The sequence below is a fragment of the Sus scrofa genome, chromosome 6 (assembly GCF_054392235.1).
Source record: "Sus scrofa isolate SSC_HxYL_T2T_F1_AM1 chromosome 6, Sscrofa_HxYL_maternal_Yorkshire_Landrace_v2.0, whole genome shotgun sequence".
Classification (NCBI taxonomy): Eukaryota; Metazoa; Chordata; class Mammalia; order Artiodactyla; family Suidae; genus Sus; species Sus scrofa.
In genome coordinates this window covers 59,822,484-59,836,433 of record NC_139388.1, presented here as the reverse complement: position 1 = coordinate 59,836,433, position 13,950 = coordinate 59,822,484, and the positions used below count along the sequence as shown (strand labels likewise).

At 52.8% G+C, this 13,950-nt stretch overlaps 1 protein-coding gene across 13 annotated transcripts in view; it reads right to left on the bottom strand.

The window, feature by feature from the left end:
• Window positions 1-13,950, bottom strand: part of LOC110261034 (myeloid cell surface antigen CD33) — a 35,316-nt gene that overhangs the window by 4,763 nt on the left and 16,603 nt on the right. For 2 of the 13 annotated variants that reach the window (XM_084961789.1, XM_021094850.2), the window contains exons 2-5: window positions 3,168-3,542; window positions 2,726-3,004; window positions 2,455-2,502; window positions 316-412 (exon numbers count right to left, since the gene is read on the bottom strand). In XM_084961789.1, the coding sequence (XP_084817915.1) occupies window positions 316-412; window positions 2,455-2,502; window positions 2,726-3,004; window positions 3,168-3,542 (799 nt within the window). Of the gene's footprint in view, window positions 1-315; window positions 413-987; window positions 1,924-2,165; window positions 2,503-2,725; window positions 3,005-3,167; window positions 3,644-6,839; window positions 6,982-13,950 lie in introns of those variants that run through there. The other 11 variants (XM_084961788.1, XM_021094848.2, XM_021094851.2 and 8 more) reach the window with 10 other exon arrangements.

The following is a 13,950-nucleotide window of genomic DNA, read 5'->3' as shown; positions in this document are numbered from 1 at the left end:
TGTGGCTTAGGTCGCAGCTGTGGCTCAGATTCAACCCCTGGCCTGGGAACATGCATGTGCTGCGCCTGGGTGCCACCATAAAATTAAAGGGGGGGGGGGGCTTTGTAACAAGGTCCCTCCAACCGGCCCCTGACTCCGGGATGTCTGGGACCAGCGCTGGGAATCCACACACACAACCGGCTTGGTGGCAACAAGCTGGACTCTCATGGCCCCTGTTCGCTCCCCAACCCTTGCTCCAGGTGCTCACAACCCTCTCCCCTGCTCCGACTTCAGGGCCCCCTTCTCTGCCACTGGCCCGCATCCAGTCCAGCTCACATGAAGAAGACGAGGCAGAAGCAGAGAACAAGCCCCATGGTGACGCCGGCACCCGCAACGGCCCCCTTCACCACTGCTGCCCTGGTCCCTGGTTCCCCTGCAGACAAGAGAGGCGTGGCAGAACTTCAGCCGGAAGAGCAGGCACCAGTGCCTACCTCTCCAGCAGGTAGAGAGGGGGTGCCCCTCCCTCCCATCCAGGGTTCGGCCCCTGGCTGCCCCCACACCTCGCAGCACCTCGGGCTCTTCCAGGAGAATGCAGTCTATGCCACACCTCGTCTCCAACCCCACCCTCCTGCCCAGGAAACTCCAGATCTCCCTGGAGCCAGCTTCCTCCCCACCCTCAGTCCCTCTGCATCAGACCCCAGATGCGGTCACAGCTGGACCCCGAGGCTCTGGCTCCTATGGGCATTCCAGGGAGACAGACAGACAGACAGAGCGGGCTGTGGGATGCTTGTCTTTCCTTCCTTCCTTCCTTCCGAGGAGGAGGAGGAGGGGCTCTGAATCTGCTCTGGTCGCTCAGGGTCCCCGGTGGGTGTTGGTGCCTCCAGAGGAGGTGGGAGCCGGAACCTTCTCAGACCTTGAGGTCAGACCCAGGCAGCTCTCCTGGCTCTGCTGGGCCCCCCCTCCTGAGCCCCCAGCCCTCATGGGGAGGGATGTTTGTTTGGGGACCACCTGTCGACAGTGCGGCGGACACTGCGAGACAGTCCTCAGGGAGCTCACTGTCCACTTGGGGGACAGATGTCATGACCAGTGAGAATAAAGCAGCGAGGGCAGCGCTGGGCTCCCGAGAGGGGTGAGGGTGAGGGCTGGGCGGGTGGCCGACAGTCCAAAGATGGCCCAGAGAAAAGATCCCCCCGTGGCACCACGGGATCGGCAGCATTTCTCAAGTGCTGGGATGCTGGTCCACCCCCGGTCCTGCGCAGTGGGGTAAAGGATCTGGTGCTGCAGTGCCGGACCTGGTGTAGGTCACAACCATGGCTTGGATCTGAATCCTGACTCGGGAGCTCCATATGCCGCAGGGTGGCCAAAAATGACAAAAAAGAAACCAGAACAAACAAAAACACCATTAAAAAATGGTGCAAAGCAATGCTGGGGCCACGAAACACCTCTGTGTGATACTGCGATGGTAGACGTGTGTCCTTCTACACCTGTGCAAATCCATGACACGTGCAACACCAGGAGCGAACTGTAACGTGAGGAGGGACTGAGGCTGAGAACGACCCGTCCGCGTGGGTTATTCGGGGGTGACGCACACACGCCGGTGGGGATGCTGACCTTGGCGGCAGTGCGCGGGTGGGCGAGTCCAGCTAAGATAAGAGAATCTCTTTACCTTCTGGTCGCTTCTGCTGGGAATCTAAATTTGTTCCAAAAGTAACGTCGGGAGTTCCCATCGTGGCGCAGTGGATGACGAATCCGGCTAGGAGCCATGATTGCGGGTTCGATCCCTGGCCTTGCTCCATGGGTTAAGGATCCAGCGTTGCCCTGGGCTGTGGTGTAGGTCTCAGAGGAGGCTCGGATCTGGCGTTGCTGTGGCTCTGGCATAAGCCAGTGGCTACAGCTCCGATTAGACCCCTAGCCTGGGAACCTCCATATGCCGCAGGTGCGGCCCTAGAAAAGGCAAAAAGACAAAAAGACAAAAAAAAAAAAAAAAAAGTAAAGTGTGCCAAAAAAAAAAAAAAAAAAAAAGGCAGGGGAGTTCCCGTCATGGCAGAGTGGAAACAAATCAGACTAGAACCATGGGGTTTTGGGTTTGACCCCAGGCCCTGCTCAGTCGGTTAAGGATCTGGGGTTGCTGTGACCTGTGGTGTAGGCTGCAGATGTGGCTCGGATTCCACCCCTAGCGTGGGAACCCACATATGCCGTGGGTGCCACCATAAAAAAAAATAAAGGCCTCCAAGTCCTTCCGTGACTGGAGAAAGATAAAGAGCATGTTTAGAAGGGGCAGGGAGGAAGGTGTGGGTGACTCCAGCAAGACCAGAGCTGGAGAATGTTGGCGGAAGAGACCTAATGGGGGCTTCTCATGTCTCATCACAGGACCCCACGGGAACCCCAGCATTTGAGCTCCGAAAGGCCAGCTCTGACCCAGCCTGGAAGAGACTCCGCCTAAGTCCAAGCCCCATGGATGGGCCTCCTTCCTACCTGGGCCTCCCCCTGGGCAGACACCCATCGTTGAGTTTAGCGGAGCACCTGCAAGGGAAGGGGAGGGGTGGAGGGTGGAGGAGGGGAGGAGAGAGGTCCAGGTGGGCATCCCCCCACCCCCAGGAGCCACGGAAAGACAGGAGGGACAGGGCTGGTGTCCTTCTGGCCCCCTTCTCAGCTAGGGCTCCAGGGCAAAAGCACCCAGCATCCCCAGCCCAGCCCACCTGCTCCCCCCTGCGCCCCCCCCCCCCAGACCCGGCCCAGCGCTCACAGGTGACATTGAGCTGGATGGTCCTTCCCACGGTCACGCCACTTGCGGGGAACATCACCTGACAGGTGAGGCTGGTGCCGTGGTCCTGGGGCCGTGGGGTCAGGGTGACCACGGAGGAGAGGGGGGTCCTGGGGCCCAGGGCGGGGAGGGCAGCTGAGGCCCAGGAGAAGACGGGGGGCGTGCCCCGCTCACAGGCCCAGGGCACAGAGCAGGTCAGGCGCCTGGGGCGGCCGGACTCCAGGGTCTCGGGCATGAGGATGTAGGGCGCCTGGGTCAGGGCTGGTGAGGAGAGGGGGAGACAGGGTTCAGGAGGGGGGATCCAGGCGGGCCCGAGAAGCCTCAAGCTTGGGACTGAAACCCCCTCAGGAGGGGCTCCCAGCCCAGCCCGGTCCTGGGACCCCTGTGTCCCTCCCTGTGGCCTCTCCTGGACCCGGCTCCTTACCTGTCACGTGCACGGAGAGCTGCTTAGACTTGTAATTCCATTTTGTATTTCCTCTTTCCACCCGAAAAAAGTAAGAGCCATTGTCACTCCTCCTGGCGTCTCTGATGCCCAGGGAGCAGTTCCTGTTCAGAAGATCCCCAAGGAGGTGGAATCGGCCCCGGGTCTCCTCCTGCACTTCACGAACTTGGTTGTTTGTGGTCACTGGAGGGTCCTGGTCCGTATTGGCCCCTTCGCGGAACCAGTAGCCGTGAACAGGCGCAAACCAGTCGTTCTCGGGATAGGAGAAGGAGCAGGGCACGCAGACACACAGGCCCTCCTGCACCGTCACGGTCTCCTGCACGTCCAGCCGGTAGCTCCAGTCCTGAGCCAGGGACCCTGCGGGGGGACGCGGATCAGCCGCAGCCCCGCCCCGCGCAGCCCACTCACCTGCCCACAGCAGTGGCAGCAGCAGCAGCAGCGGCCGCATCTCTCAGACCCGGGGGTGTCTGGGCGTCCTGGGTTTGAAGAGGGAAGGGGAAACCCAGTGGGAGGCGGGGCTGCGGGGGACCCGTGGAAGCTGGGGAGGAGCCCGGGACTCACCGGTCTCAGAAGAGGAACCTCAGAGCGGAAGCTCGTCCCCACTCTGCCCAGAGCCCGTGGTCGCCCCTCGGCCCAGAGACCCGGGGACCTGCCCAGAGAGGAGCCGACCAGGGGGAGACCCCCGTCCTGTCCCCCATCTCTGCCGCCCCCTCTCCAGCGCCTGGACCACAGATGTGGGTCCTGCCTGCCAGGCTCTGGGCCGTGATGGAGGCCCACCCTGCCTCCCTGTGAGGGATGAGCCCGGGGCTCTGCAGCCCTCTCAGCCTTAAGAGACAGGGGGCTGGATATCTGAGTCCTGCTGCCTCATCAGGAGACGGTCACACTCTGGTCCAGATGGATGGTTCTTACCCTGCCCCACCCCTGGGGGACATGTGGCAATGTCCGGACACTTTTTTTTTTCCCTTTTCCTTTTTCCTTTTCAGGGCCACTTACTCAGCATATTGAGTTCCCGGACTAGGGGTCAAATCAGACCTGTAGCTGCCAGCCTACACCACAGCCACAGGATCTGAGCCGGGTCTGGGGCCTACACCACAGCTCACGGCAACTCAGGATCCTAAACCCACTGAGCGAGGACACGGATAGAACCTGTGTCCTCATGGATCCTAGTGGGTTTCATACTGTTGAGCCACAACAGGAACTCCCCAGACACGTTGGATTGTCACAGCTTGGGAGTTTTGTGTGTCTCGGTGGTTAGAGGCCATGAAAGTTTCTAAACCCCTCTCCCAATAAAAAAAATCCTGCAGCCTCAAGAACAGCAGTGCTGGGGTTAAGAAACCCTAGGCTGGACGCCAGAGACAGTTGGCCGACCCTTCCAGATGTAGCACTGAAATTGAGTGAGAGCCTGGGGGACCTTCCCAGGGACAGACTCCCTCCCCCACAATGTCCCCTGCCTCTTGTTTGTTAAAAAAAAAAAAAAAATCTTTAGCCTCCTAGACCTTCACCAAGTTCCAAAGAGGAAATTAAAAAATATTTTTTTAGCAAAGAGTAGTTGATGTTCAATGTTGTGCCAATTTCTGCTGTACAGCAGTATGACCCTGTCATATATATATCTGTATTCTTTCTCTCTCTCTCTCTTTTTTTTTTTTTTTTTTGGTCTTTTTAGGGCCAAAGTTCCCAGGCTAGGGACTGAATCGGAGCTGTAGCCACTGGCCTCCACCACAGCCACAGCAACGCCAGATCTGAGCCGCGTCTGCGACCTACACCACAGCTGGTGGCAATGCTGGATCTTAACCCACTGAGTGAGGCCAGGGATCGAACTCGTGTCCTCATGGATACTGGTTGGGCTCCTTAACCACTGAGCTACCACGGGAACTCCTCTTTTCTTATCTTATCCCCCATCGTGTTCTATCCCAAGAGACTGGAGCTGGTTCCCCGTCTTATACAGCAGGACCCCATCGCCCATCCATTCTAAATGTAAGAGTTTGCATCTACTAATCCCCAAATGCCTCTCCATACAACTCTGTCCCACATCCCCCTTGACAACCACAGGTCTGCTCTCTATGTCTGTAAATCTGTTTCTGTTCTGTAGATAGGTTCATCTGCGGCTTATTTTATTTTATCTTATTTATTTTATTGCTTTATGGGCCACACGAGCACATACGGAAGTTCGTTCCCAGGCTAGGGGTAAAATCAGAGCTACAGCTGCCGGCCTACACCACAGCCACAGAAATGCCAGATCTGGCGTGTGTCTGTGACCTACACCACAGCCCACAGCAATGCCAGATCCTTAACCCACGGCACCGAGCCAGGGATCGAACTTGCATCCTTATGGATACTAGTCGGGTTCATTACTGCTGTACCATATTTTAGATGCCACATGTAAGTGACATCATATGGTACTGGTCTTTCTCCAAAAGGCAGTTTTAATCAGAGCAGGGAGAAAATGCAGAAACAAAGAAAAGCAGTTGAGCAAGACAAGATCATGATAGTTTAGCCATAAAACAAAGTCAAGGACCCTTAGTTCCTCCTCAAGGGCTGTAGCTAACAAACATTCTGAGCCATGACTTTGAGTTGTTTTGCAGATGCTAAAACCCCCTCCAGGTGAAAGAAGTTAACTGCGTGTTGACCACAAGTACTTACAGATCCCACAGCAGTTGGAAGCAGGTTAATGATGTTGACTCTTGAAATACCACCCTGGTACCGCCCCACCAACCAATCAGAAGGATGCTCACAAGCTGATCAGACACCTGGCAACCCTCTCCCTCACTTTGTCTTTTAAAACCCTTCCCTGAAAGCCACTGAGGAGGGGAGTTCTGGGCTTTTGAGCATGAGCAGCCCATTCTCCTTTCTTGACGGCCTGCAGTCAACGCTGTGCTTTCCTTCACCACAACCTAGTATCAGTAGATTGGCTTTGCTGCGTGGCAGGCAAGCTGAGCCTAGTTTGGTTCATTCACAGAGTGTTGGCGGTTCTGTGTGGGTGTCTAGGGCATAAAACATGAGTAAGGATTTTAGCTAAGTGTAGGAAGTAGCTGTTCACTCATTCATTCACTCAACAAACACAGAGTGAGCATCTGGTCTGCTTTGAGGCGGGAGGCCAAGAGGAGACAGAGCTGACCCCGTTCATGCCCTGACAGTCCTCTTCCTTGGGGGAAGGGGTATCTACAAACATCCTCAGATGGCCCTAAAGGTGGAAACACACTGGGGCAGCAGGGCTGCAGTCTGTCCACAGGTTGCTTTGCACACAAGTGATCAACTGGAGGTGGCCAGGACTCTTTGGGGACGGAAAGGAAGATTTCCAGTTCTAGGACCCCGAGGTGGGCCCAGGGTCAATGAGGTGGCAAAATTGCCAAGGAGGTAGATGGGGGGGGCCCCCTTCTCACTCCCAAGTCAATCTCCCTGCTCATGTGACAGCTGGTACTTCACAGCGCCCTCTGCTGGCCTCTATTGGTCTTGCTTTATTTCTCACCTCCCTTCCTCCTGCTCTGAAACTCTTGTCATCCTGTCCCCCCTGCTGGAGGCCACACCCAGTACCCATGATTGACCCTTGGTTCCCGCAGGAGGATTCAGTGGGCTTGCTTGAATAATTCCGTGGCTGACAGGGAACTTGTCTTAGCTCAGCTCCTATAACAAAAGACTGTCGACTGGGTGACTTACACAAAGACATATTTCTCACAGTTCTGGAGGCTGGGAAGTCCCAGATGACACTGTCCACAGATTGGTTCCTGGTGAGAGCTCACTTCTTGGCTTGCAGATAGCCACCTTCCTGCTGTGTCTTCACAAATGCTTTCCTCATAGCCTGAAAGGGCGGGGGTGAGGGGGAGATCACGCTCTCTTCTTCTTTTTTATTTTCTCTTTGTTTTCCAGCTGCACCCGTGGCATATGGAAGTTCCCAGGCCAGGGATGGAATCCGAGTGACAACTGTGACCTACACCGCAGCTGCAGCAAGGCTGGATCCTTAACCCATGGTGCCACAGTGGGAACTCCTCTCTTCCTCTTACAAGGCCATCAGTCTTAGGACTCCACCCTCATGGATCTGCTTAATCTCAGCTCTCTCAGAAAAGCACTCTCTCTGAATAAATCAACCTTGAGGGTTGGGGCTTCAACATACAAATTGGAGGGGACACAACTCAATCTACAGCATTCAGGGTCCAGAGGGTCCCTACATGCTGGCCTTGACCTCCTCATAGGCGAGGCCATACCTGGCAGTAATTATCTCCTGCATTTTCTCTTTCCACTGGGAAGAAGTAGGTTCCATCCTCCCGCATCCTGCTGTCCATGGTGCTGGAGGCACAGCTCTATTTCCCCAGGAAGTTGGAGTCATCTGCGGTGTTTAGTCTAGACGGGTCATGACCACTAGGATACCTTTTTTTTTTTTTTTTTTTTGGTTTTTTTGCCTTTTTTAGGGCCGCTCCCGAGGCATATGGAGGTTCCCAGGCTAACAGCCACAGCAACGCGGGATTCGAGCCGTGTCTGCAACCTACACTACAGCTCACGGCAACGCCGGATCCTTAACCCACTGAGCGAGGCCAGGGATCGAACCTGTGACGTCATGCTTCCTAGTCAGACTCGTTAACCACTGCGCCACGATGGCAGCTCCCCACTAGGACATCTTTACTAGAAACCATTAAGGAACCAGTAGCCACAGGCAGGTGTGGATTTGTTCCAGCCATTCCCAGGGTAGGAGATGGTGCAGGGCACACGGGTGCACAAGCCCTCCTGGATCCTTAAGGATCTATTCACTTCCAGTCTGAAACCCAGATGCTAAGCCTGAGACTCTCGGGATGAGAGGCTTGACTTCAGCCCCTGCCCCATCCTACTTACTCATGCCCCATTGGCAAAGGCAGCTGCAGCTCTGGAGTGGGAAGGGCCAAGCCCTTTTCTGGAACTGACATCTAGGTTTTTGCTTACAAGGAATCAAGAGCTGTGGGGCCAGGGAGAAAGTCCTGGCAGGATGCACGGGCGTGGGTGTAATATCAGGTGTGTGAAGAAGATGAGCTTCAAACTGCTCTCCATGAGAGCGAGGCTGTCTTGGGACATTCTCACTTATCCATTTCTCAGGGAGACACTGCAGTCCAGAGAGGGCAAAGGACAGGCCCAAGACACCTGGACGGTAAGACCTGCTCTCCCATCTCCTGGCTGCCTCCCCATATTCTGTCCTTTGGAAACTGTTTTCTGTACCAGGGACCAAGGCACGCCCCGGGAAGAGAGTCACTACTACTAATTTTCATCAGGCTGGCGTATCCTGTTTTTTTGGGCTTTTTTTTTTTTTTTTTTTTTTTGGTCTTTTTAGGGCCGAATGTGGAAGTTCCCAGGCTAGGGGTCAAATCAAAGCTGCTGGTGTAGCTACTGGCCTACACCACAGCAATGCCGGATCCGAGCCAGGCGTGACCTACACCACAGCTCATGGCAACCCCAGATCTTCCATTCACTGAGTGAGGCCAGGGATCGAACCTGCGTCCTCATGGATACTAGTCAGGTTCATTACTGCTGAGCCACGATGGGAATTTCCTGGCCTGCTATTTCTGCAGGGGATTAGTTCTGGGGTGGCCCGAGTAGGATTTAAAGGCAGAAGAGTGTGGAACAGCCTCAAGCGAGTTGAGGGAAGAAGATTTCCAAGCCTTCATGTAATTAACAAAAGACACATTCACTGCATTAGGGGCAGGACAAACCTGACCTCACCTCTCACTCTAGTGGGGTGGCCCTTTGGCAATTCCTGAATTTCATGATAGGCTCTGGAACAGGGGAAAAGTAGGCTAGGCAGATTTTGGTCCCTAACTCTTCGAAGTTTTCACCTGGATCTCCAGGCACCTGTTCCTAACAACTGCTTAGTTTTAAAGGAAAAAAAAAAAAAGGAAGTCATTACTGGTGGCCACACCCTGAACTTCTGGTTCTGCAAATTTCCTGTGCGAAGCCCGTCCTTCCTAACAGCAGCTCAACACAGGTGTCCATGAAAGGACGCTTGAAAATACATGGAAGAAGCCTGTTCCAAACTCTCCGCCGAATTCGGAGTGCAAAACTGCTCTGGGTCTTGTATCTCACATCAATCTTTTCCTTGCAGAGGCTTTTGCTGTGAGCAGCACCTCCTTCCGCCAAGGTTCATAGATGAAGAGGTTTTTCTTGCTTCTCACATGCTCTCAGCACCCAGCACGCCAGTCCCCAAACACCTGTTATCACGCAGTGCCCTGTCTACTCTGTGGTTAGGCCATCTAATTTTGCTTCCCCAGGAATGCAGGAAATAGGTCTGTAACAGTGTGCAATAAATTCTGTTACACCACTTCCTGTGTAGCAACCATGAAAAGCCCTCCTCTCCGCAGAGGTTCCTGGAATGCTACTTTCCAATACCCTCCCATCCAAAGACAAGCAAGCTAAAATGGAGCTTACTGTGAAACCGGAGCTCAGACAGAAATTTGTTTTGTTTATATTGAAGTTCCCAGTCTAGGGGTCTAATCAGAGCTACAGCTGCTGACCTTAACCCACTGAGCCAGCCCAGGGATCAAACCCGCATCCTGGTGGATCCTAGTGAGGTTTGTTAACTGCTGAGCCATGAAGGAAACTCCTGATTCTTCAATTTCTGATCCTCTTAAACCCAACAGCTATTGGAAAGGTTATTTGAGACTTCAGTGTTTAGTTGGATGCAGTCTGGTCATGGTCCAGGCATGATAGTGTGAGCATATAGTGTCAATTGATTACTGTTCTAAAAGATTTACCTACAAAAGATCTTTTGAGACTTTTGATCACCTGCTGAGGTCAGTAGTAATGACCCCTTTCCATATTCCAGTGATAATGACGAGGTTCACAAATATCATCTCACTTTCTTTTATTTTAAACAGATTTATTGAAATAAGTTTATATATGAAAAACAGGACATAGTTAATGTATATAATTTGATGAGTTTGGACACATGCATATACCTGTGAAATCACAACCATGATTAAAGAAAAATAGGGAGTTCCCCTCGTGACTCAGCAGAAACGAATCTGACTACTATCCACAAGGACGTGGGTTTGATTCCTGGCCTCGCTTAGTGGGTCAAGGATCCGGTGTTGCCATGAGCTATGGTGTAGGTTGCAGAAGCAGCTCAGATGCCACGTTGCTGTGGCCCCTTGCGCAGGCCAGCGGCTGCAGCTACGATTTGACCCCCTAGCCTGGGAATCTCCATATGCCGTGGGTGCGGCCCTAAAAAGACCAAAAATAAAAAGATCCCAGGTTAATATCCTTGTGCTCTCCAGGCCTAATAAATAGGTAGGAGCAGAGGTTTATTCATGTCCAGGCTGGCTGCATGGGGCAGAACTTTGCCCTGGGAGGGGCTGTAACGTTTTTCTCTTCTGCTAAGGACAAGGCAGGGCTCTTTGAGACAGCTCCTCCGGCTGCTGCCTGCCCCCAGGTGATCATGGATCTGGCTAAGGAGCTTACACCCAGTATTAACCTGTCTTTCCGGAGGAAGTCCATTCCTCAACACCTGTCAGACTTCTCCGATTTGGGATGTTCAAGGGCTGGCCATGTAGGAAGCCTCACGACATCCCGAGTTATAGAGAATCCAGGGTGCAATGGGCCAGGTCCAGCTCCGGGGTTGGCTTGAAGGCAGGAGAGTGAGTTTCTGGGATGCATTCCAAGCCTGTGGTCACCTCTGGTGGGGAGAGGCCTCACGAGGGTCTCTTCGCCCTCAATGCTCAGGTTCCTGCCAGAAACTGGAACTGGGCTCTGAATAAAATCGCTTCTGTCTATCTGTTTATCTCGGCCCTGACTCACCAGACCAGCCATCATTGGCCATGGACAGTCTGGATAAAAGGGAGGGACATTTTTCTGCAACCACTCAGCACAAAGCTCCACCTAATAGTGTAACACAGCAGGGCCCCATGTGACTCCTGGGCACACAGGGCTTTCTCTGTCTCCACTTCTTGTTATTAGGGAATGAGCTTCAGCCTGCAGGACCCTCCCTGAGTTCCAAAGGGCACCTGCTCATCAGGGAAGGGAGGGGACGCAGAGACCCGGGAGGAGCCATCCAGAGACAAGAGTGCCACCTTGGGGCAGGGTCCTGGCTCCCCCTCAAGGCATGTACACAACACTACCTTGGAGCCCTTCTGCAGAACGAAAACCCCCAACAAACGGAAGCTCTTAACTGCTGGACGAAGCCTTCTTCATTCTGGGGGGAACAAGGAGGACCACCAGAGCCAGTCCTGGGGCCACTAAACAGCAGCTCTGAGAAACGATGCAAGCTTGCCTCTTCCCTGATCCTTATCTGGGGCCCTATTTTCCTTTCCCCAAACTATAAAACTGATACCAGAAAGATGTCAGCTTCCTAGAGCTAAAGAATGAACTTTGGAACACAGAGGCAGCAAGCAAGCAAAAGTCTTCATTACAAGAAAGCAAATAGCTCCCAGCACAGACACTGGGAGGGCGGGGACGAGTCCCCTCCTTCCTATTATTCTATGGAGGTTTTTATTTCTTAAGGATGGGGGTACCTCCTTGGGGTCCAGGCATCATTTCTTGTTTCCCATTGGCCCTGTCCAGTCACCTATATCAGGCCGGATCCAGTAGGGGTCTTAGAGCTGGGTGTGCCCCATAAGTTTTACAGCTACTTTGTTCTCTCCCCTAGACTGGGAGTTGCCATTCCTCTCATTCCTTCCCTATCAGTCAAGGGATGAGGTAGAGACTAAAGTCTACATAGACGGAAAGCAGATATACTAGAAAACAAGGCCCAAGAGGGGCAGAGTAGGCACAGGCTGTTAGTACTGTCAATTTCAATAGATACTAACCAACGACTATTACAAAAAATACCTCGGAGCTCCCAGGGTGGTGCAGTGGTTAACAAATCCAACTAGGAACCATGAGGTTACAAGTTTGATTCCTGGCCTCGCTCAGTGGGTTAAGGATCTGGCGTTGTGAGCTGTGTAGGTTGAAGACACGGCTCAGATCCTGCGTTACCGTGGCTGTGGTGTAGGCTAGCAGCTACAGCTCCAATTCGACTCCTATGCTTGGAACCTCTGGATGCCGTGGGTACAACCCCAAAAAGACCAAAAAAAAAAAGAAAAGAGAGAGCGTTCCCATTGTGGCGCAGTGATTAACGAATCCAACTAGGAACCATGAGGTTGAGGGTTTGATCCCTGGCCGTGCTCAGCGGGTTAATGATCCGGCGTTGCTGTGAGCTGTGGTATAGGCTGGAAATTAGACCCCTAGCCTGGGAACCTCCATATGCTGCGGGAAGCGGCCCTAGAAAAGACAAAAAGACAAAAACAAACAAAGGCCAGAGAACTCCAAAATCAGAGTGATAGGGATAGAGTAGGCACAGGCTGTGAGTGCTGTCAGTTTCAATAGATACTGATAACAACTATATCAAAGAATACACCGGAGCTCCCGTCGTGGCTAAGTGGTTAACGAACCCAACTAGCATCCAAGAGGCTGCGGGTTCGATCCCTGGCCTCGCTCAGTGGGTTAAGGATCCAGCTTTGCTGTGAGCTGTGATGTAGGTGGCAGACACGACTCGGTGTAGGCGGGCGGCTGGCTATAGTTCGGATTGGACCCCTAGCCTGGGAACCTCCATATGCCGAGGGTGTGGCCCTAAAAAAAAAAAAAAAAAAGACAAAAAAGGACAAAAAGGAACCAAAAAATAAATAAATATAGTCCTTAAAGGGAAAAAAAAAAAAAAAAGAATACATGGAAGCCCATGTTTCTACACTAACTACCTAAATCATTATTCATTACTCTGCCTCACCTCCTAATCTCTCCAGAGGGGGGCACAGCCTTTAAGGCATTAGCCTGCTGAGGCATAACACCAAAGCTGTCTTTTTCTCCTTCACCCAAAACTCTGTCTCCACGTTTCTATTCAGCACAGGTGGCAGAGGCCAAGTTTCAGCAACGGTTGGACCTCATAGGGTCAAATTCTCTCTTAGCCGATACGAAGGCGGAGCTAATGATGTAAGCTGTTCTTTACTCCAAGAAAGAGGAAGAGGCGGTCTTTTCCCACTCCCCGCTTTCCTCGGATCATAAAGATGTAGCCCACCAAATGCTTGGCACAGTGCTTCTTTGTCTGCCCACATGTATCTCTCACAAGCATCTTATCTTAATAAATCTATTTCTTGCCTATCACTTTGTCCCTCACTGAATTTCTTCTGCACTGAGACACAAAGAACCTGAGCCTCAGTAAGTTTAGAAACGAGGTGAGTGATTCTAATTAAAAACTGTGGGTTTGGAGTTCCTGTAGTGGCTCAGTGGTTAATGAATCCAACTAGGAACCATGAGGTTGTGGGATTGATCCCTGGCCAGGCTCAGTGGGTTAAGGATCTGGTATTGCCGTGAGCTGCGGTGTAGATTGCAGATGTGGCTTGGATCTGGTGTTGCTGTGGCTCTGGCGTAGGCCAGCGGCTACAGCTTTGATTCGACCCCTAGCCTGGGAACCTCCATATCCTGCAGGTGCAGCCCTAGAAAAGACAAAAAGACAGATGAAAAAAACCCAAAAAAACCCTTTGCGTTCAAGTCCTAAACTCTTCAGGCTGGGTTTGAGTCTTAAGTGTTGTCGGTTTTGATTCCACGGCAGGTGAGTTGGATTTGAACTCCAGCATTGGGGGTCAGGGAGCCCTGCTACAATCACACTCTCTCCTCAAATTCTCTGTACCATCCAGCAGTCCTGCATAGTTACGGAGCCACCTCAGGGGTCCCCAAGACCATCCTTGGTTTGCTTTCTGTTGTATTTTTGTTGTTTTTGCTTTCCAAGACCACACCCACGGCATGCGGAAATTCCCAGGCTAGGGGTCGAATTGGAGCTGCA